The sequence below is a fragment of the Sapajus apella genome, unplaced genomic scaffold, assembly GCF_009761245.1.
Source record: "Sapajus apella isolate SASKATOON/1434 unplaced genomic scaffold, GSC_monkey_1.0 scaffold29, whole genome shotgun sequence".
Taxonomy (NCBI): Eukaryota; Metazoa; Chordata; class Mammalia; order Primates; family Cebidae; genus Sapajus; species Sapajus apella.
This window is the reverse complement of record NW_022436969.1, coordinates 21,842,562-21,865,242: the sequence shown is the minus strand read 5'-3', so window position 1 is coordinate 21,865,242 and position 22,681 is coordinate 21,842,562. Positions and strand designations below refer to the sequence as shown.

Below are 22,681 nucleotides of genomic sequence, written 5' to 3'. Positions count from 1 at the left end.
TTAAGAGGGTCAGATCACACAAGTAACTTTTATTTTTCTCCTGATCCAGAAATTCACAGAATTAGATAATTTTATTGCCCAACATGGATTAATATTTAAAAATCTCACCTAGGCTTAAAAAAAAAAGAGAGAGAGAAATGTTCCTATCCATTACATTTTTATTTGGGGTCCATGTCAATTGATATGTTGTTATTGCCACCAGAAAGTTTGCATACCTTGACACCCTGTGGCTTTTTTTTAGACATCCTCAAGTTGTTTTCATTTTGTTTTTATTCATTCATTCGTTCATTTTGTAAGCATGATTCCCTACTCTGGAGCAGATACAGTAATGGGTATGGAGATGACAGAGATAACAAAGGTTCTACCCTACCCTGAAAGGCCTCACTGACGTAGAAGTACATGCAAGGGGTGCTGGATGAGATGTACACTTGAGGGGGCCCCGGGGAGTAAGACATCTCATTGGAGGAGGGTCTGGTCCTGGTTAGCTTCCAGGAAAGGAAACGTGAGCTGTGCAGGAAAATGCCTGATGCAGAAAGGACAGGGCAGATTCGGGTGATGCGGTTTTGCAGTAGCATGGAGAGCAGGATGGGCACAAGTAGGAAACTGGAGCTGTAACATAGGAGGAGCCAGGCAACCCCAAACACAGGGAGAGAATGATCACTTCCACGGCCACTTGGAGGGGAAACCAAAGTCCTCAGAGCCCTCGCAAGGCCCAGCACAGTCAGGCCTCCTGGAGGCCTCTGCTTGCACACTGGGCTCTCTGGGGTTGTCTTCGGCAAGTTAGAGTGACCAGGCTTGCTTCCACTTTGCATGAGTGCTTCTCCCACGAGAACTGACAGGGATTACCTCCCTCACCTCTGGGCTTCAACCTCACCTTTCCCTGTATACCTCCTTCATTGCTCCTGAGGCAATGAAGCCTGCCTCCCCTCCCCTAGGCTGTGGCTTTCCCTTCTCTGGCTGGACTTCTTGTGGACATAGCACTTCTCTTCCGACATACCACATGCTTTGCTATTGACTATGCTCATTGTTTACCACTGTCTCCCCACCAGAACGTCGGCTCCCAAAGGCAAGGTACATTCTGTCATTTCCGTTTTGCTCTCTGATGTAGCCCAAATGTCCAAGATGAGGCCCTCCACAAGGTGTGCGCTCACTACATGTTTGTTGGCAGATGAATGACCAAACGTCTCTACAATGTTCTGTAAGAGACTTCAACTCTGTATGAGAAATAAGAAGCAGAAGGGGAAAAGCAGCTGGAAAGAGAATCCGAGCTTGTGTTCTTGTTGTAGATTGCCTGTTTTAGGTGTTTGCCTGTCACTCCAATCTGTGGTGTGAACATTTCTTTCTGTTTTGAATTTTTAAGAAAGGAGGTTGAGATGAGGGCAGTGGTGTAGAAAGCTACAAATATGTGTGTGACTCCTTTGGAATAAAAAGAACTTCTTGTGAATTCCTGTCCTCTTCCCCCCATACATTTTGCTTTATTGCGTTTTACTTCTTTCTCGTCTGACTTCTAGAGTCAGCCATGGAAACAGGGACCACGGGTCCTAATGCAGACCCTTGGCTGGAGTGTGCTATGCTCCTGTTGTTCGCATTCTGGGATTAGTGCTTCTTGATTTGTTCTTCCTGTCAGGGTACCCATCACTCACACCCTGATGTGCCCCCGAGGCTGGACTGCGCCCTAGTTCCAGATGCTCAGCAGTTCCGTGATCAGGAGCACTTGGCCCCGGTCTGTTCCCTGGCTTCCTCTGCTCAGCCTCCTGGGCCTCCCCTTCTTGCTTCCAGCTTCCTGGCTGTGACAGTACATTCATTGCACTTCCACAGGTTGACTTCCTTCGTTCTTGCTGGGCTGAGGCCCTTCTGCAAGGGCCTGCAAAGACATCCTTACCAGCATTCTCAACGATCTAGCCTCCCCAGGAGCAGTAGGCTGCACCATATTGTCTAGGTGTGCAGCAGAGTGTACCATCTCTGTTTATGTAAAACATAGTTCCCACAAGGACAAAATTATCCAACAATGCATTTCTCAGAACATATTGCTGATGCTAAGAGGTCCATGACTGTATTTGTGTCTTCTTCAATTTCTATTATCAATGTTTGATAGTCTTCCATTTATAGGTCTTTAACCTCCTTGGTTAGATTTATTTCTAAATATTATTTGTAGCTAGTATGAATGAGATTTCTAAAATTTCTTTTTCAAATAGTTCATTGTGAGTGTATAGACAATACTCTGATTTTCTTGTGTTGATTTTGTATTTTGAAACTTTACTGAATTAAATCTTTCTAACAGTTTTTTGGTTGAGTCTTTAGGGTTTTCTCTGTATAAGATTATGTCATCTGCAAACAGGCAAATTTGTTTTGCGTCTTCCTTTCCAATTTTGATGTATTGATCTCTTTTTCTTGTCTAATTTCTCTGTCTAGGACTTCCTGTATCACAATGAATAGACGTGTCAAGAGTAGGCATCCTGGTCTTGTTTCTGGTCTTAGAAGAAAAGCTTTAAATTCTCATTTTTGAGTATGATATTAGCTGTGGATGTGTTATATATGGCCTTTATTGTGTTGAAGTCCATTTCTTCTATGCCTAATTTGTTGACAATTTTTACCATGAAGGGTGTTGAATTTTGTCAGAGTTTTTCTGCATCTTTTGAGACGATCATATGGCTTTTGTTCTTCATTCCGTTAATGTGGTGTATCACATTAATAGCTATAGGTATGCTGAACCATTCTTGTGTCCCTGGGATAAAGCCCACTTGATCATGGTGAAGAAGCCTTTTAATGCATTGTTGAGTTGGATTCGTTCATATTTTGTTGAGGACTTTTGCATCTATGTTCATCAAGGACACTGGCCTGTAATTTTCTTTCTTTGTATTATCCTTGTCTGGTTTTGGTATCAGGGTTATAATGACCCCATAGGATGAGTACAGAAGTATTCTCTTTTCTTTAATTTTCTTGGAAGAATTTCAGATGAATTGGTATTATTTCTCTTTAAATGTTTGATAGAATTCATCAGGTCCTGGGATTTTATTTATTTATTCATTTATTATTGAGGGGAGGCTTTTAATCACTAATTCCAATCTCCTTACTTTTTACTGGTCTGCTTAGATTTTTTATTTCTTCATGATTCCGTCATGGTAGGTTGCATATTGCTCGGAATTTATTCATTTCTTCTAGGTTATCCAGTTTATTGGTGTATAGTTGTTTATAGGAATCTCATAATTATTCATGTGATATCAATGGTAATATCTCCTTTTTCATTTCTGATGTTAATTTTTTGCATCTCCTCTCTTTTCTTCTGAGTTTAAGGTTTGTGGATTTTATTTCTTTTCTAAAAACCAACTGTAGTATTGTTGGCCTTTTCTATTGGTTTTCTAGTGTCTATTTTATTTGTTTCTGCTCTGATCTTCATTATTTATTTACTTCTACCAACTTTGGGCTTAGTTGCCTTTTCTTTTTCTACTTCCTTGAGGTGTAATGTTAGGTTGTTTGAGATCTTTCTTATTTTTCATGTAAGCATTTATTGCTATAAGCTTTTCTCTTAGAACTACTTTTGCTCTATTCCATAAGTTTTGGGATGTTGTATGTCTAATTTTGCTAATCCCAAGCTACTTTCTAATTTCCCTTTTACTATCTTACTTTCTTCTTTGACTCATTGACTGTTTAGGAGCATGTTTAATTTCCACATATTTGTTTAATTTCCACATATTTGCAAATTTTCTGAAAATTTTCTTGTTTTTGATTTCTAGTTTCATACCATTGTGGTTGGAAAAGACACTTGATATGATTTCAGTCTTTTAAAAATTGTTGACACTTCTTTTGTGACCTAACATATGTGCTATTCTGAGAGTCATCCATTGCGCTTAAGAAGAATGTGCATTCTGCTGCTGTTGGATAGAATGTTCTGTATATGTCTCTTAAGTTCATTTGGTCTAAAATGTAGTTTAAGTCTGATATTTTCGTATGAATTTTCTGTCTGGATGCTCTGTCCATTTCTAAAAATGGGTATTAAAGTTCCTACTATTATTACATTATAGTCTGTATTTGTTATATCCATTGATATTTGCTTTGTATATATAGATGTTCCAATGTTGAGTGCATATATATTTACAACCATTACAATTGATCCCTTTATCACCATATATTGACCTTCTTTATCTCATTTTACAGTTCTTAAAGTCTATTTTATCTGATATAAGCCTAACTATCTCTGCTGTCTTTTGGTTTTCATTTGCATGGAATATCTTTTTCCATTCTTCCACCTTCAGTCTCTATGTATTCTTAAATATGAAGTCAGTTCCTTGCAGGCAGCATATACGTGGGTCTTTTTAAAAATTCATTCATTCATGCTATGTCTTTTGATTGGAGAATTTAATCTATTTACATACAAGGCAATTTTTTTTCTTAAAGAAAGTATGCTTACATTTGTCTTTTACTGCTAGATTTCCCCATTGACCTAATAGGACCTAATGGAAAAAAAAAAAGTTCTTTTTTATTTTTATATATTTAGTTGGTACAAGTTCAATTTTGTTACGTAGATATATTGCCTAGTAGTGAAGTCTGGGCTTTTGGTGTAACCATTACCTGAATAGTATACATTGTATTTAGGTAATTGTTGGTAGTTAAGGACTTACTACTGTCATTTCATTTATTGGTTTTTGATTGTTTTGTACTTCAGTTTGTTCATTTTCTTTTTCTCATTTACTGTCTTCCTTTGTGATTTGGTGATTTTCTCTAGTGGTATGCTTTGATTTTGTACTTTTTGTCTTTTTTTGTATCTACTATAGGTTTTTATGTTTACCATGAGGCTTACATAAAGCATTTTATAGTAGAACAGAGTATTTTAAGTGGATAACAACTTAACCTCAATCGCATATAAAAAGTCTGCACTAGGCTGGGCCTGGTTGTGCTCGCCTGTAATCCCAGCAATTTGGGAGGCAGATTACTTGAGGTCAGGCGTTTCAGACCAGCCTGGCCAACATGTTGAAACCCCATCTCTACTAAAAATACAAAAATTAGCCTGGTGTGGTTGCATGTGCCTGTAATCCCAACCAGTTGGGAGGCTGAGGTAGGAGAATCACTTGAATCCAGGAGGTGGAGGCTGCAGTGAGCCAAGATTGTGCCACTGTACTCCAGCCTGGACAACAGGGTAATATTCTGTTTAAAAAAAAAAAGTCTGCACTTTTATAATCCATCCCCAGTGACATTTTATGTGTTTGGTGTCACAATTTACATCTTTTTGTACTATGTATACCTTAAATTATTGTAGCTATTATTATTTTAAATAATTTTGTCTTTTACCTTCTTCATATTTCTTGGTTAGATTTTAAGACCAGTGATGATGTATTTTAATTATCTGTTTCTCATCTTGCCCAACATAGTGAGGAACATAGAATAAATACTCAGTTTATTACTTTGTAATTGACATGTCTATTTAGGAACTAACACTGATCCAGTGACATCTGATACCATCTTTTGTTATGCACCCCTGGTTTTGTCAACCTGCCTTTGTTAATGACCTTCTCATTCTCTTCTCTGTTTTCATCCACAGCATGTGCATTCCGATACAATGGTCTCTCCTTTGTCTACCTTATCTACCTCTTGCTCATTCCTCTGTTCTCAGAACCAACAAAAACAACGATGCAAGGTAAGAGACTTTTGCTATTCTATACCACAGAGTTATATGCAGTCTGAATGTATTTTGCTGGGCTCCTTGGAATTGTCATTATCTAATGGCAGAGATGGTATCTATCCAGCAGGGCTAGTACGGCATGGAGTGGATGTCAAACATTTTAACAATTACACTAAGTAGAGCTGTATAGAAGTTGTTTGTGATGCATGTTTTTGTCACTTACAGTTAATAAATTCCCTGTTAGGACTTCATAGTAAACATGGCAGTATCACTGGAATGTTTTGGCTAGTTAACACTAACTCAAAGTATTGTCAATAAGATAAGACAAACGGGATGAAAACATTGGCACATGCATTTGTCTGTTGGGTTGTGGAGAGAATATGGCGGCAATTGGAAGAGGCAGAGCAGTATTTGACATTTGTGAGCCACTTACCAGGAGAATGACAGGTGAGCCCTGGTTCCAGCCGTAACTTCCTACATTAGTTAAAGTTTGTTGAGTAAGTCTCAATAACATAATGAAAGAGAATAATTTGATTTGGAGGTATAGTTCCTCAGGTGTGTTTCCGCAACACTTTAGATCCTATTCTGGTTACTCTATAAGAACCTCAAGGCATAGAATACAGAGTAGTGATTATAATTTTTAAGGTTCTAATTAGGAAACATGTTCTGGCTTGTGAATTTTTCAACTTGAAGTTTTTCACAAGTATTAAAATTAAATGATAGTGAGTTAATTTAATAAATTGTTGTTCTTCAGAACACCACCGTTACGAGAAGTATGGCCTGTGCCAAATGCTTAGGTGAGTGCAATGGCCATATGTTTACAAGAAAGGAAAAGGAAGTTGTTTGACCCTATCTCTGGGTGGTGTGGGAAAGGTCATTAGTGATTTCCTCGTTAGTGATGAACTCTTTAGAAAAAGAAGTAAAAACCACAGTGTACACAGAACAACAAATAATGACTTAATTTTTCCCATTCTCCCTGATTCTCTGTAAAATTCATAAGACATATTATGATCATTCATCATAGTAGTTAGGACTGCAGATACCATGTTGATTTTCATGTCTCTGGACAACAGTATTTCTAAGTCACCTAAATCCTTAATACACAATGTATATAAAGGGTAGAGAAATGTGAGTTTATGCAAATCCTTATAAAACAAACATACATTGTTAATTGTACCCCACCCACCACAGCCTCATTCCTAAAGGATTCAGCATAAACAGAATAGTTTCTGGCCTAAAACAAGAGATAGCATACAGGCAACGACTATTCGATGGTTTGGAACTCCTTTTTCAAAGAAAGAGGGTTGTGTGTGTATTCACAATAAGGTGCTTTAAAGGTGAGTATCTTTATATATCCAGTTAAGTTGTCTATCACTTTTACATCAATGTGGCTCTTTATTGTTTTACTTGGAAATCAAGTAACTGGGATTTTCCCCTATATACTTCTGTGATGACCCCTGACTTTTTCTTTTCCCGAACTAACCAGCCCTGAGTATGCAACAGTGTTAGACATGGCAAACAGTTTACAGTTTATGGACACTAGTTCATTCCGAGGTATGCCAGGGACTGACATTATCAGGGAGAATGCAGGTGAAACATAAAATCAAAAGAAAAAATGAATCCTCTCTGCATAAGGAAATATCATGAAGTAATAAAATGTTACAAGATCAGTACACGAATAGGTGCACAGGTGTCTGCTGGCCTGCTCATGATAAGAAAGGAGGGAGGGAGTTGGAAAAGGAAATCCACACACATCCTTCCAGTAAGCATCTGAAAGCAACATTCAGATGACTTATTTTCTCTTTCTCCATTTTAGCGCCAAGAACCATGACTGACATGCAACATAACCTCATTTATGTGTTTGTTTATATAATTGCAAAGGGACTCCAAGTAAGGATATCATATTTTTTTCTGAACACACAGGACTCAGAATCCATGCATCTCTAAATATGTGTTTTAAGACATCTTATGTTAGATGAAGCTTGTCCAACCCATGGCCCATGGGCCACGTGTGGCCCAGGACAGTTTTGATTGTGGCCCAACACACATTTGCAAAATTTCTTAAAACATTATGAAATTTATGGGAGGACTTTTTTTTTTTTTTTTCCTCATCAGCTATCAGTAGTGTTAGTTTATGTTATGTGTGGCCCAAGACAATTCTTTTTCCAATGTGGTCAGAAAAGTTAAAAGATTAGATACCCTGGGTTAGACATTACTTGTGGTGCAAGGTCCTATGTGGAGTCAATGTATGTGAGTGATGGATCTGGAATAGTGAATAAAGCATGGCTTTCTAGGGAAACTCAGGTTCAAACATACTCAGAATTTCCAGCGTGTGTTAATACACATTTCTATAAATTGTAGGAAAGTACATTGGCAAACTGAAGGGACTGTCAGCAAATCCTGCCCTCCCTGCTTTCAGACAGCCTGCACCTGAAACAATAAGTTTGAATTAGCCTTAGGAGCCTGTTAGGCCGCCACATATTGCTGGCAGACCCCACCTGAACTGGAATGAGATTCATACATGTAAGCATGGCTCCATGGCCCACTGCCCTCCATTTGGTCTGATGAGGTTTTTTTCTTGTGTGACTATTTTTCCAACGTGTATATCCATACAGGTAGGTGCCCAGGATGTGGAGAATATTAGTGTCATAACTTGGAAGGCAGTACTTTGCTATCATTCTTGGGGTAGTCTTAAACATAAAATTCCAGTCTCTCCACTGTTCTGTAGACCAGAGTTGTCTACTGTTTTGCTCTCAGTGCCATCAATAGGACAAAGAATATCTGAGTATGATTTGGTGCTTTCCCATGCCTATATTTAAGCCGAAGATTTGTTGCAAAGCCTTATACACTACTGTGCTGTAGAAGAAGGAAGGTGATCAGCAGTCAGTTATATGATGAAATGTGAAAGAATTTTGTTTTTAAAAATTAGGGTGATGAAAAATGCTTAGAGGCTCAGTACATTTAACTCCTGGATATTATCTGATTAGTGAGAGCTGTAACTTGTAGAATCATGGATTTCTAAAGTTGGAACAGCTTTTGGGAGTTATCAAGCCTATTCTAGTAACCAGTGGTAGAATATTCTATAATAGCCACATTGGGGGAGTCACATGGTTTCTTCTTAGATGCTAATGGTGCCAGGGAGCTACCTGTGGCCCTAAGAAGTCTATAGCATTATCAGACAGTTGAATACTGTCTGAAATCCACCTGATTTGAATCAGCCTGAAATCTACCTCCCTGCAAATCCAAGCTATTGTTTTCAACTTTAAACAACAAAGAAAGAATTAACAGAGAACCAGAAAATCACTTTATAACACTGTTGTGAAGGAACAGTATCAAAAGATTGGGATTCGACTAAACAACTTCCTGTTTTTAGAAATCTAGGTTTTTATAATTCTTGATTTGCTATTTCAGATCTTGACGTGTATAATTATCTCAGTAGGTAAGGCCCCAACAAGAAATCAGGAATCACTCTAGGCATTTTAAAAAGAGAACATTAGAGAGGATTGGTTACTGAAGGGGATGGAAGAGCCAGGAAGCCAAAAGAAATGTTGAAATGACTGGAACATCAGCAAGGCAGGACAGGCATGGGCATGAGCAGAGCTCAAGAAGGAGGGCCATCCAGGAGCGCTCGACCCTCAGGAGAAGGTCCAGAAATGGCTCTATGTGCAACCAGCCCTTGCCTGGGCCTCTTCCCTGTCAGCTGTGTCCATCAGCTGTGTTCATCCCAAGCTAGTCATCAAGCACCCATTACTTATCTAATGTCCTTTGCCTTCAGTCTTCATTCAATGCACAGGATATTCCTAGTTACTAGTGGATGGGATTTCTGGACTGTCTGATAGTGGTTACTGTTGAAACCAATTGAAAAGGGCTCTACACTTTGGACAATTTCAGAATCAAAAACTAAGAGCTTTTTATTTGATGCATAACTGAAGGAGGCACCTATCCCAGATGTGTGGGTGGGACCTCCCATGGACACCTGGAAAGGCTGATGGACACAGCTGACAGCGAAGAAGCCCAGGCAAGGCCTGGTTGCACATAGAGCCATTTCTGGACCTTCTCCTGAGGGTCGAGCGCTCCTGGATGGCCCTCGTTCTTGAGCTCTGCTCATGCCCCTGCCTGTCCTGCCTTGCTGATGTTCCAGTGGCTTCAACATTCCTTTTGGCTTCCTGGCTCTTCCATCCCCTTCAGTAACCAGTCCTCTCTGTTTAATGTTCTCTTTTTAAAATGCTTAGAGTGATTCCTGATTTCTTGTTGATATCTTAACCTACTGAGATAATGGCACACGTCAAGATCTAAAACAGCAAATCAAGAATTCTACAAGCCCAGATTTCTAAAAACTTAGTTCCATCCACACTGACTTCCTCTCAAGGCTCTTCTCTCTGTCAGAATCTCTTCTGAAGAGCTGTGCACAGTGTATGCTGTGGTGTGAGTTGCGAATTCCCTTTCGGGACTGAGCCTCCCATTCTAGCAGCTGGAAGGTGCTTCTTTGACCGCTCTCTGCAAAATCCCTCCCTAGAAATTGGTGGTGGCTGAAGGGTGCTGCTTTTTTTTTTTTTTTTTTTTTAAATAAGAGATGGGGTTTCACCATGTTGGCCAGGATGGTCTCAAACTGCTGACCTCAGGTGATCTACCCACCTGAACCTCCCAAAGTGCTAGGATTATAGGCATGAGCCACCATGCCAAGCCAGGGAGCTGCTTTATACAAACTTCACCTCACTAGCCATAGGCAGCCTGGACCCAATGACTGCTCAACACAGAGTGCCGAAACCTCAAAGTTGGAAAGTCTCTGAAAGGCTGTGGCAGCTTCAGAGCATCCCAGCAGCTAAGGCCCCACTGCAAGAGCGTGACAATCTGATCTGTCCCTCTGTGGGGTCCAGATTTCCTCACTCCCTGCAAGATATCCCTGCAAGGAAACTGCCCCATAATCCCCATTCCCCAGGAATCCACCTCAGCTTCTGTTGCTGGGAAACCAGATCTCAGAAGGTCTTTGAAGCAGAGACCTCAGTCCCTGATGGGGCTGGGGGACAGAGGAGTCAGCATAGAGGTGGAGGTACCTTGACACGGAAGTGGCCATCACACCCGGGGAAGGCCGCATACATGGGAAAGGGCAGAGCCAGATGCTACAGCGCAGGCCCAGCACGCCTCTGAGGCCCAGCCTGCAACTGACTCGACCTGGGCCTGGGTGTTACTTCTTTTGGTCAAGTTTCCCCCCACTGCAACTCAAGATCCAAATTCCTCAAGGTTATTAGGCTTTGTGGGCATCAAATAAGCAGACATAATTTTAAGCAAAATATAAAATTACTACACAAATAGTCACTGTTATTAGTTGTAGAATTCACCCTGGTTTGAACTGACACCTCTATGCTGTCACAGCTCCCTTTGCCTTAAATTCTCTTCCCCAGATTTTGAATGATGGTCTCTTCCCAGAATTCAGGTTTATCTTAGATGTCCCTCCTTAAAACCCTCTTCCCTCACCCCCTTAACTAAAGCTGCCTTACCCTAGACCCATTTTTATTTTTCATGCCATGGACAGGTTTTATTTTTCTTGATGTTTATACCTTTCCAAAATTATTTTTGAGACAAATCCTTAGCAAGAACTGGACTTGCAGACCCTGCCACTCAGTTCTTCTATTTCTCCCTTTAATTCTTCCCACAAACCTCCTCTATGGCACAACCCTGCCCCTGCCCCTGTCCCTGCCCCTTGGTGAAATTCTAAGCAGTCCCCAGAGCTCCTGCCTTCCTTTCTCAGATGGGAGTGTCTCATCAGTCTAGCAAGTCCCCCAAACCCCAAGATCATCTCAACATGCTCCTCTACCTGGGCTTGGCATTCTCTCAACTGTATTCAACTCTCAGCTTCCCCAACATTGATTCTTTCATATCTCCACTGGGTGGGGTCTATGGGTTGAAAATAAATGTTCTTATTCACAGTATTCATTGGAGAATGAGGGAGTGTTTGGCAGGAAGCCTTGGTTCCTCAGCCTTCTCGGAAGGTCTCACTGTAAACCAAGTCAGGGTTTCATGTTAATACATTTATGTAGGGTGTCTCTCCCTTCTAGTATATAAATATCAAGATGGCAAGGATATGCGTTTTTGCACAAAGGGTGCCAGATGTACATAGCAGGAGTTCAGTACATATTTGTAGAATGAACGAAGTTTAGTTCCAGTGTCTAGAATTTTAGATGAATGTATAAACCTAACTCTTATGCTTGTATCAATCTTCATAATAGCAAACATCAGGGAATAGTTATTGCATGCAGCAGTCCTCTGGAGACAGAAGCTTAGGGTATCATAAGCCATGGGATTTGGATTTTAGATTTAATCAGGATTGCAGGATCATGAGTAATTAAAGAAATCAAGACTCTTAAAAATGTTTTATGCTTTCACTTACAAGAATGGGCATTTTATTTAAGTATGCAATACTGTAGGGAAGGAAATGAACATTTTCTTGCTGTTCACAAACCGTGCTTTGCATTAGGATTGAGATCGTCCTCCATTAAATTTGTTAACTAATGTGTAATTAACTTCAGATTGCCCACGAATTGCAACTAATGAGGTATTAAGATTTTTTTGTTTGTTTTGTTTTGTTTTGTTTTGTTTTTGTTTTTTGAGACAGAATCTCACTCTGTCACCCAGGCTGGAGTACAGTGGTGCAATCTGGGCTCAGTGCAACCTCTGCCTCCCAGGTTCAAGCTATTCTTTCGCCTCAGCCTCCCAAGTAGCTCAGATTACAGGAGGCACACCACCACGCCCAGCTAATTTTTGTATCTTTTTTTAAGTAGAGACGGGGTTTCGCCACGTTGCCCAGACTGGTCTCGAACTCCTAACCTCAGGTCATACACCCGTCTCGGCCTCCCAGAGTGTTGGTATTACAAGTGTGAGCCATTGTGCCCAGCCCAAGGCATTAAGTTTTTTAACCTGATATATTAGAGATTCCTTATACTTTACGATATAGTGAGTACCACATACTGGACAATATGATAGAAGAGTTTGTACTTTTTTTTTGCATGGTGTATAAATATTAAAACATATGCAATATGGCAGAAGGCCACAATAAGTGCTCAGTAAATATTGGCTAACATGCCGAACACAGTGGCATGTGTCTGTAATCCCAGCTGCTTAGGAGGCTAAGGTAGGAAGATCTCTTGATCCCAGGAGGCCAGCCTAGGCAATGTTGCAAAACCCTGTCTCTAATAAATTTTTAAGTGGGCTGTTATTATTATTATTTTGAAGCACAACATTATTACCTTGAATGTCAGACTTAGAAATGCTAGACTTAGAAATCTCATTCTCATTTGTGTGACTATAGCCAGTCTTTACTGGAGGATTTTACTAGCACTCTCTAAGTATTAGCAAAGAAATATCTAATTTCCAAGGTTTTTTGGTATACTGCTCCAAGATATGGCAAGTATGTCTAATTTTTTTATTACATAATATTTAGGTTGGTTGACTGATTAATAGTAAGCCAAGAGCCTTCTCTACTAAGTTCTTATAATTATTTTCATGAAATTATTAATTTAATTTTCACAACAAACTTTTAAGTGAGATGTTCTTATGATCAATAATCCTCATGTCACAGACAAAGACTGAGTTCCAGATGGGTTCACAGCAAGCCACAGGACACCCAGGTGCTGCATGGGTGAGCCACACTCTTAGCCACTGTGCTGTTTTGACTCATACCCTTGACAGAGCTATAGACTCTGCAAATTTGCAAGGGAAGAGGGAAGCCTAGTCACTTAATAGATATGTATTGGCTGAAACATCACCAAGATCTGGTAACAAGGGTCTGGAGAGATAATGTGAGTATACTTAAGGAAGATATTTTAATATGCATTGGTACAGATTGATGACATATGTGTATGTTACCTAGAAAATGTATCATATTAAGTGAGACCAATTATTTCTTTCACCAAATAATTATTGAAAGATTGTTCTTCACAATAGACTATATTTGGATTTGTGGAGGATAAAAAAGGTGGAGAAAACACTGCTCTTAACTAAAGTCGCTTCTTAAAATGTTTATATTGGATTTTATGTATCTTATGGAGTGGTAACTCTGTCAATATAGTAATCTTAGAAAGCCACCTACTTATTCCAGTGATACTGTTATTTCTGTAAATTGACTAAATTAGACTTGTCAAATTAAAAAAAAAGACTAGTATAAAACAAAGAGTTCACAGGTGACTCTTTATCATGAATGTGGAGGCTTGAGGTTTATTTGAAGGACAACAGCCTGGCGAATACACGTCAAGTAACTAAGTAGTTTTCCATAAGGAATATATATGATCGCACATGTTGTGAAATGAGACAGCCAGGTGAGAAGGCAGCATCCTGAGGAAGTGTCAACTCACTGGATTCATCCTGGAATCTTGACTATAAAAGTCAAGCAGTATCCATGTGGGACAACCCAGAGTCTCAGAGATTCATCTGGAGAGTTCTTTATCCGAAGCACCGACTTTTATGTCACATTTCTATGTGCCAGGTACCATTCTAAGCACCCTCTATACACTAATTTTATTAGAGAATAGAAAAAAACATTTATTGCAAAGGCAGAACCTCTATTCTGAAATGAAAAAAAAATGTTAATTGGAATAAAAGTCACTTAAACTAAGAATATCACATAAGGAGGCACTGCTATGTATGCTCTTCCCTCCTATTGAAAAAATGGAACTGCCTCAGTGAGACCCGGTACATTTTGGTCAGTCTGCTTCCTGCTTTTCTTTTGTGGCTTCACTTCACCGAGTCTTTCCAGGTGTCCACGGAGGTCCTACCCACAAAGCTGCATAGATGGTTCCTTCGATCATGCACCAGATCATAAATTCTTAGTTTTTGATTCTGAAATTGTCCAAACTCTTAGTGTTTGATTCTGAAATTGTCCAAAGTCCAGAACCTTGTTCAGCTGGTTTCAACAGGAACTACAGAAACGTCCTCCCATTTCCTCACAATAATTGATAGTTCTAATGTTATCAGTAAAGTGCCCACAGTCTGAGATACAAGACACGCATCCAGCTACAGTGCGACATTTGCTGTTTGCTGCAAATTGTTTCTGTTTGCTTTCTTAGTCCTGCTGACAAGCTATCTTTGTTAATATGTGCTCTTGCAGGCTGGAATAGATAGTCAGGTCATATCCACTTCTTTCTAGAGAGAATCAGTTATTTATTGGGGGTTAATTGAGAAGAAATATGCTGCAAATTACAAGACTACAACACTTCCTGGGCACATTAGTCATTGGTCTACAGCCAGAATATTTTAGAAGAATCATCATCTAATCAGTTCATATATGAAATGTTTATGTTACACATACACACACACACACACACACACACACACACCCCCAAGTGATGGTTGCTGTCTAAGGCGTGTTGATTATACCTAAGAACAAAGTTGTCTTCTTATCCAAGAACCCATCCTCAGTCTGAGAGCCTGTGCTCTGAACGCTCTCTAAGATGGGACAACGCTGTAATAGATAAGAACAAAACCCCCAGTGGTAGATGAAAGGGAACGACTTCTGGTGCCTATGCAGGTCTGTTGGGTTGTGATGGCTAGCTCCCCTGGAGCAACCAAAACGCAGATGGTGGGCCCAGTGTTTTGCTGAGACTTATAAAATGGCCACAGGAATAACAACAGAACCGCACACTGCCAGCCCTTTCAGGCTTTGCCCCCCAAATATTTTTTCAATATGTGCTTTTGTAGAGACGATTTTTCTCTTCCTTGTTTGGAAAGGAGTAGGTCTCTAACATATCTTTTGAGGTCTTTTTTTTTTTTAAACCTGGTAAATTTTGCTTTGTTATTTTGAGCATGGCAGCAATTCCTCTGTTATATTTTCTTGCATTTATACTCAAAAGTTATATTAATTATATACACTTTTTTAAGGATCTTTTCCACCATTTGGAGAGGCAGAATTAGACAGGGGTAGGAAGGGAGGGGCTTGTTGTGCTTTGTTGACAGTTGTGACCAAGTGAAATTTTTAGCAGATCAAGTTAACTTTTGTGACCTGTTGTCAAAGTCCTAAGAAGATAGAAAAGCATATTTTATTCTATTCTGCTCTGAACAAGGGCCCTACTTTAAAAGGAAGCTGTACTAATCCTGTAAGTAATCACATGTGTGTGTAAAATAAACACCAAATGCACCTTATCCTGAGGCTCTGACCCAGCATACACTTTGCCAGATCACTAATGGTCCCCTGAGAAAAGAAAAATGATGCTCCATTTGCCTGCATGAAGAGGCAGTGCAGTCTGTAACTTGTAAAGACGTGTTTAGACACCAGAAAGGAAATAGTAGCAGATATTTAAAACTGCTTGCATCTGGTTTTGGTTAAAAACAGTCCTTATGCCATTAGGCTTATTATTATGTTTTACTATTTCATAATAAAGCAAAACACAGGAAAATACTTAATTGAGTGAATTATTAGGTGTTTTATTATCAATATCAGCTCGCCACCAAAAGGAATGCTAAAAAAATTAGATGTCTGTTTCTTGAATTTTTAAATAAATTAATGTGGGTCTTTTAGGCTATTTTAGTTGTTCTGTTTTGAAATGGTACAGATGTTGTATCCCATTTTTGCCTTATACTGGGCATACACTATTCAGTCAGACAGAGGGAGTTTCAGGCAACATATAATTCCCAGTTTAGGAAACACTATGTCATATTATATTACTAAAGAACATATTTCAGAAGCCCCAACTTTTTGCTTTATTTGGTTACGATAAGTTTATCTAAATTATGATTTCACCTTTTGTATTAGTCCATTTTCGTGCTGCTGATAAAGACATACCTGAGACTGGGTAATTTATAAAGAAAAAGAGGTTTAACAGACTCACAGTTCCACGTGGCTGGGGAGGCCCTACAGTGATCTACAATGATGGTGGGAGGTGAAAGGCACATCTTACATGGTGGCAGGCAAGAGAAGAAAAGCCAAGCAAAAGGGGAAATGTCTTATAAAACCATCAGGTCTTGTGAGACTTATTCACTACCATGAGAACAGTATGGGAGAAACCATCACCCTGATTCAATTGTCTTCCACTGGGTCCCTCCCACAACATGTGGGAATTATGAGAGCTACAATTCAAGATGAGATTTGGGTTAGGATGGAGCCAGACCATATTACCTTTAATTTAAATGCTGCCCTGTTATTACAGTTGAATTAGTTCATTTGAGTTGGTATCAGTTTGTTGATCAGCTCTTCAAGTTACCATTCTTTCATTTATTCATTTGACGAGCATTACCTGATGCCTGCTCTGCCAGGCCGTGTACCAGGCAGTTGAACATACAAAGGTAAAGAAGATGGGCCCTTGGTCCCCAGAATAGGAATCTGATTCTGCCATCTATTCACTGTGTAATCTAGGGCAAGTTGCTTGAATTCTCAGATTCCTGCTTCCTCGAATGTTGAGTGCTTGGCACTGGTCCTGGAAGGAACATTGAAGGGCTGACAGTGCTCACAGGAGCTCATCAGGCCTGATACATGCTGATGAGATGGATAAAGTGCTCAAGAGGAGGAAATCATAGCTCCTCTTACTTCTTAGGGTTACTTTCCCCTTAAAGGTGTTTACCTGAGGCTGATTTGTTTACGTCTTTTTTTTTTTTTTAGTCAATTTGTTTAGAATTTTTGAACCTGGCTTGCTTCAAAGGCTGGATGAGACTAATTGCTGATGGACTCATTTATTAGAGCATCTGAGCTTTACTTCATCTGTAGCTATTTTGCCTAAGCAGATCCACTTGGATTTGTATTGATCCATGGGAAATAGCCTTTTGGTATGAAAACTTACGTTTAACTTTCAAAAGGTGCTGATTATTAATTACAAGAAGAATAAACAGGAAACACAATGCTAGCTATATGTCAGGCAACTGTCCCAAGCTTTCTACATGGTAATTCATTTAATGCTTCCATATCTCATGAGACAAGTATTGTATTATTTATGTTTTACAGATAAGGAAATTAAGAAACACACAGAGGCTACTGAATAATTCCTGGAACTATCAGTTTTAAAAATTGGTTCAATGAGTGAAAGCTTCTAATATAAATAATTCAGTTTTCTATATAAGCATTTCCCTCATTCTACTGTATCTTACTATAAAATTAATAGTCAGGGAAGATAAATGTAGAGATTACGCATGTTGTGCACTTGGCTTCCAACATGTAAGTAGACAATTACTGTACTTTAAGCTGCCTTTTAGTATATTTCTTCAGCATTAAGCAGGAAAGCCAAATAAGCACACTGAGAATACTGGTACAAAATATGCATTCATTTCCTTCGGTCACTGAATAAGCATTTTTGACTGTCTGAAATGGGCCAGGCAATCCACTTGGCACCAGAGCCACGAGTAACTGTAAGACAGGTCTTTAATCTTATAGGCCACCATTTAGTCCTTCCTTCTTTCCCTGTTCCCTTTCTCCATTTTTTAAAAAGTTAATTTTGGATAAATTTATTTTCTGCATTTTAGCTTGTCAATATTGTGTGCATGTAAGGGGTCTTGGGGAAAGGCACTGGCGGTCTCATCGGGCAGTCAGGAGCAGGAGCTTTCAGACTTGAAGAGGTATCATATGCGGTTGTTGGCAGTCGCGACCTCTGTGCTCTTTACTGTCTACGCTGGCTCTAGCAGGTGGCATGGGTGGGTTGGCCTGAAGCCGCTTTCAGAGCTGCAGACCTTGCAGGAGAAAGGCCTAGAGTACATGAGCATGTGTGTGCAGGATTGCTTGTGGATTTCATGTCCTCAAGATGCCTCTTTTTCCTCTTTCCTGGCAACCTGGCTAACCATGAACTCTTACAGGTCACTTTGCAATTGGGTCCAAAGGAATGTCACTCTCAAACATCAGTGTTGCCACCATTATATTCCCATTCTCAGGGGTCTAACAGCATCTGCAGAGTGAAAACTGCTCTTTTAGGATGTAGGGTCATCTGGCAAAGCCATACTCTGGTTGTTATGGAGAAGTGCCCTAATTCCCACTGTAGTGGCTGCTGTAGTGCTCTCCCCAGATTCCCCCATGTTCCCCTCCTTAGGACCAAGGCTTAGATTCTCCCTATTGCCTAGAGTTTTGCTGAAAGCTCGTAACCGTGTCTGTTCTTTGAACTGTTCTCAAATAAAAGGATCTGCTTTATCCAAGCTTTGTCTCTTCTTTGTTGTGAGTGTAGCTCCCATTTCCAAGAGTGGTCTTTGTGGGATTGGAAGGGAGGAGAGGAGCCCCTGTCCCCTTGCCCTTTGCTCTGTTCTAGAACAACTCTGCAGGGCCATCTTGTGGGATAGGCAAGAGCGTCTGCTGCACTGCGCTGCTCCCTGACTCCTACTCCGTTCCAGCCTTGCTCCCTACCCCCATCCCACTGCTGTTCCTGAATACTCACCCAGTGAATCATCCACTTGCCAGTCTCCACTACAGTATCTGTTTCCACAACCTTAGCTAACCATCAAATAGCTTTGACAAGTTTGCATCCACCCTCTGAGAGCAAAGGCAGCAGCAGTGCCTTTGCTTACCATGGAGTAAGGGGGACCCTGGAGAGGCACATGCAGAAAACAGGGCTCCTGAGTGTGGCTGGACAGGCTGCGCCCTGAGCAGGCCGCCACGAAGAGGATGAGTGAAGGTGGAAATCTGGTCCTTGTTTCTATACCAAAACCTAATACTGTACTTCTGAGTTGCATAAATTAGAATATTAAGGAGTCCCGTGAGTGGGCTAGCGGTGGCCCTGCAGGAAAAAGTAAGAGAGAGTATATGAAACACAAGTTTTGGAGCAATTCACAGTTTCCTGAAGATGAGCTCTGCCTCCCTGCAGATGCCCTTGTAAATTTCCTCTCCCACCGTCCTCAGCCCTCTTCTGTGGTTTTTCTACAGCCCAGCTCCTGCAGCGCTGCACGGTAGATTGCATCTCTCAAGTCCTGGCCTGCCTTGGCCTCCTTGGCATTACCTTTCCATGCAGAACTAAATAGCATGATTCCTAACTGCTTTATACTGTATTGAGAGTTAGAAAGGGGCCAGGTCCTTAGGAGAACAAGAAACAGAGGGAGCCCAGAAGGTGGTTCATACAGAAGGAAGACCTGAGCGAACACCCAGTGGAGCCATAGAGCAAAGCAGCATCTGCCCTGTAGCTGTGTGGACACTTGCTCTCTCTCACTTCCACGATTACTTGTTAGCTGACTGTGCAGTAGGTGAAGATTGATTATTTATTTATCGCCAGGCTCATTCAACAGCCAGGTTATTAGAAGGGCATGATGAAGGATGCAGGCTGTGCTGACCACTTTTTCATAAAAATGAGAGTTCAGCCAACACATGTCCCATAGGAGTGAGACATGTGACAAGGTGCTGATTGGGCTGCATCTGTCTTTGAATAGCAGTAACTGATTCTATCATTCAACCATATGTTGCTTATCAAATATTCAGCAGCCAGAGCTTTCACAAAGGCTTTTTGAAGGCCCACGCACATGCAGCAGGGAATAAGGAGACAGGTTTCTGAAAGCTGGGCTGGGCTGGGCTTTGTGTTTGGAAATGGGGGACCAGCTACTTGAATGGGGGAGAAAGTTAGGAAACAATTGCCTGGGAAATTTTTAAATAGTTGGGTCTAGAGTTTTGCTGATTTTTGACCTTCCGTGAAAAACTCTAACAGAATCTGAATGATCAAGTCCTGTACTTTTATTCATGGGACAACCTATTGCATAAAGATAGCACTACACTGAGTGGTGGGACTGGATGGAATGTGGGTTGATTGATTCATACAACAGCAAGCAAAACCAGACATAGCCCCTCTCAGCTAGAAATGGACTGTCTAGTTGGTGATCTTAAAGTGTAAATTTAATAGTACTGAGTACATTCTAAAGTCTAAATATAGTTAATCCTCATTATTTACAGATTCTGTATTTGTGAATTCATGTCCCTGTTAAAATGTATTTGTAGTCTCCAAATCAATACTGTAAATGCTTTCAAGGTCATTCGTGGGCATGCACAGACCACAAAATATTTGAGTTCCCCGATGCCCATGTTCCCAGCTGAGGTGGCACAAGGTGACACTCTGCTCTCTTCCTTTAGTTCTTATACCATAAACAAATGTTCTTTCATCTATTTGGTGCCACCGTTTTTACATTTTTTTGTGTGTGATTTCATGGTTTAAAATGGCATCCATGCATGGTGCTGAAGTGCTATCTAGGGTTCCCAAGCACGGGAAGGCTGTGATCTGCCTCATGGAGAAAATACATGTGTTAGATGGGCTTTGTTCAGGCTTGCCTAATTGTGCTGTTGGCCGTAAGTTCAATGTTAATGAAACGATGTGTGTGAGACAAGTTATCTTTTTTTTAAAAAAATTTAGAGATAAGGTCTCACGGTGTTGCCCAGGCTGGTCTTGAATTCCTGGTCTCAAGCAATCCTCCCACCTTGGCCTCCCAAAGTGCTGAGACTACAAGCATGAGCCACTGCAGCCAGCCAATACGTTTCCTTTAAACAGAAACACCCATAAAACAAGGTTATGTATTGATCTGTGGACAAAAATGTTGTAACCAGAGGCTCACAGGAACCTAACCTTGTATTTCCTCTGGGAGCAATGGTTCAGTGTTTGCTAATTCTGTGTTCATTGCAACATTATGGACATAATGACCATGAATAGGAAGAATCAGCTGTATACATTTCACTGTACAATGTAAAGGTTAGGTTTGCAGTGACACAGAGCTTGCAAAAGGAAAGTATGACTATCATACTGTTTGTAAGACATTTCTTTAAGGCAGTGATGTATTCATAACTTGTAAAATAGTATGGCCTAGGAGAGCCTCTATAAAATGGCTGCAACTTCCTCTTTAGTGAAGTGTTCTCTGTATTTGATTCACAATCAGTGGTAACTTTTCTGAAATGTTTTTTAGAAGGCCTAGAACTTTAACCTTAAGACTCAGGTCTACATCTGAAAGTGCTATACTGTGTTAGATGAGTGTTATACTTACAGGTGCAAAGAGGGGGTGTGAAAGAAACTTGTACTTGTGTTTTTATTTTCAATGCTTAAATTATTATTAATATGTTTTCACATTTCACAAAGACTTTTTACTTTCACTATTTGTTATAATACAATAATACCCTGAGGTAGTATTATTTAAATATATATTATATGTATAGCATAATGTATTCTAGAGTAGCACATGTATATATATACTTATATATATACATATGTATATAGTATATTAGTGTACACACAAAGAACATTTTCCTTTAAATTTTTGTGTCTCAATTTTGGATTCTAAAGTATCCCAGTTATTGAAATGCATGAAAGAAATGATAGCATAAATCTCGGAGAATGTCAGTACTAACATACTGATGAGATCATTTTTACTTGTAATAGTATTATTTTTAAAAATACCAGCCAGACGTGGTGGCTCATGCCTGTAATCCCAGCACTTCTGAGGCTGAGGTGGGTGGATCACCTGAGGTCAGGAGTTTATGACCAATCTGGCAAACATAACAAAACTCCCCACCTTTACTAAAAATACAAAAAGTCAGCCGGGCGTGGTGGCGTGCGCCTATGGTCCCAGCTGCTCAAGAGGCTGAGGCAGGAGAATCTCTTAAAACCAGGAGGCATAGGTTGCATTGAGGCATTGAGCCTGGGTGACAGAGCCAGATTCGGTCTCAAAAAAAAAAAAAAGACAGTAAGCTCTACCTCTATGTGTATTTTGGAAAGTGTATATGTTTAGGAAGAATACAGATACTTTTTTCCAGTGAATTTTATGCTTGTTTTCTTACTCTCAATTCTTGTTTTACTAATAGATTTGTTGTCTTTCTCTTGCTGTCTCAACTTCTCTCTCTTTTACACACACAGACAAAATTTCCAAAATTAACAAAAATTACTATAGTCCACACACCTATTATTACGTGTGTTTGTGTTGTAGTTATGATTGCCAGATAAAGCACAGAATGGCTAGCTGAATTTGAATTTCAGACACACAACAGGTAATTTTTAGCGTAATCATACATAGGACATATTTAAACCAAAATAATAATTATTCATTTGTATTTCAAGTTGAAATTTAAATGCATGTGCTGCTGTATTTTATTTTCTAAATATGGTAACCCTAATAATCATACATATATGTTCTCTGAGTTTGTGTGTG

The 22,681-nt window shown here is 40.0% G+C and overlaps 1 protein-coding gene across 3 annotated transcripts in view; it reads left to right on the top strand.

The window, feature by feature from the left end:
* Window positions 1-22,681, top strand: part of PIEZO2 (piezo type mechanosensitive ion channel component 2) — a 447,097-nt gene that overhangs the window by 74,866 nt on the left and 349,550 nt on the right. For all 3 annotated transcript variants that reach the window (XM_032293399.1, XM_032293398.1, XM_032293400.1), the window contains exon 2: window positions 5,537-5,632. In XM_032293399.1, the coding sequence (XP_032149290.1) occupies window positions 5,537-5,632 (96 nt within the window). The remainder of the gene's footprint in view (window positions 1-5,536; window positions 5,633-22,681) is intronic.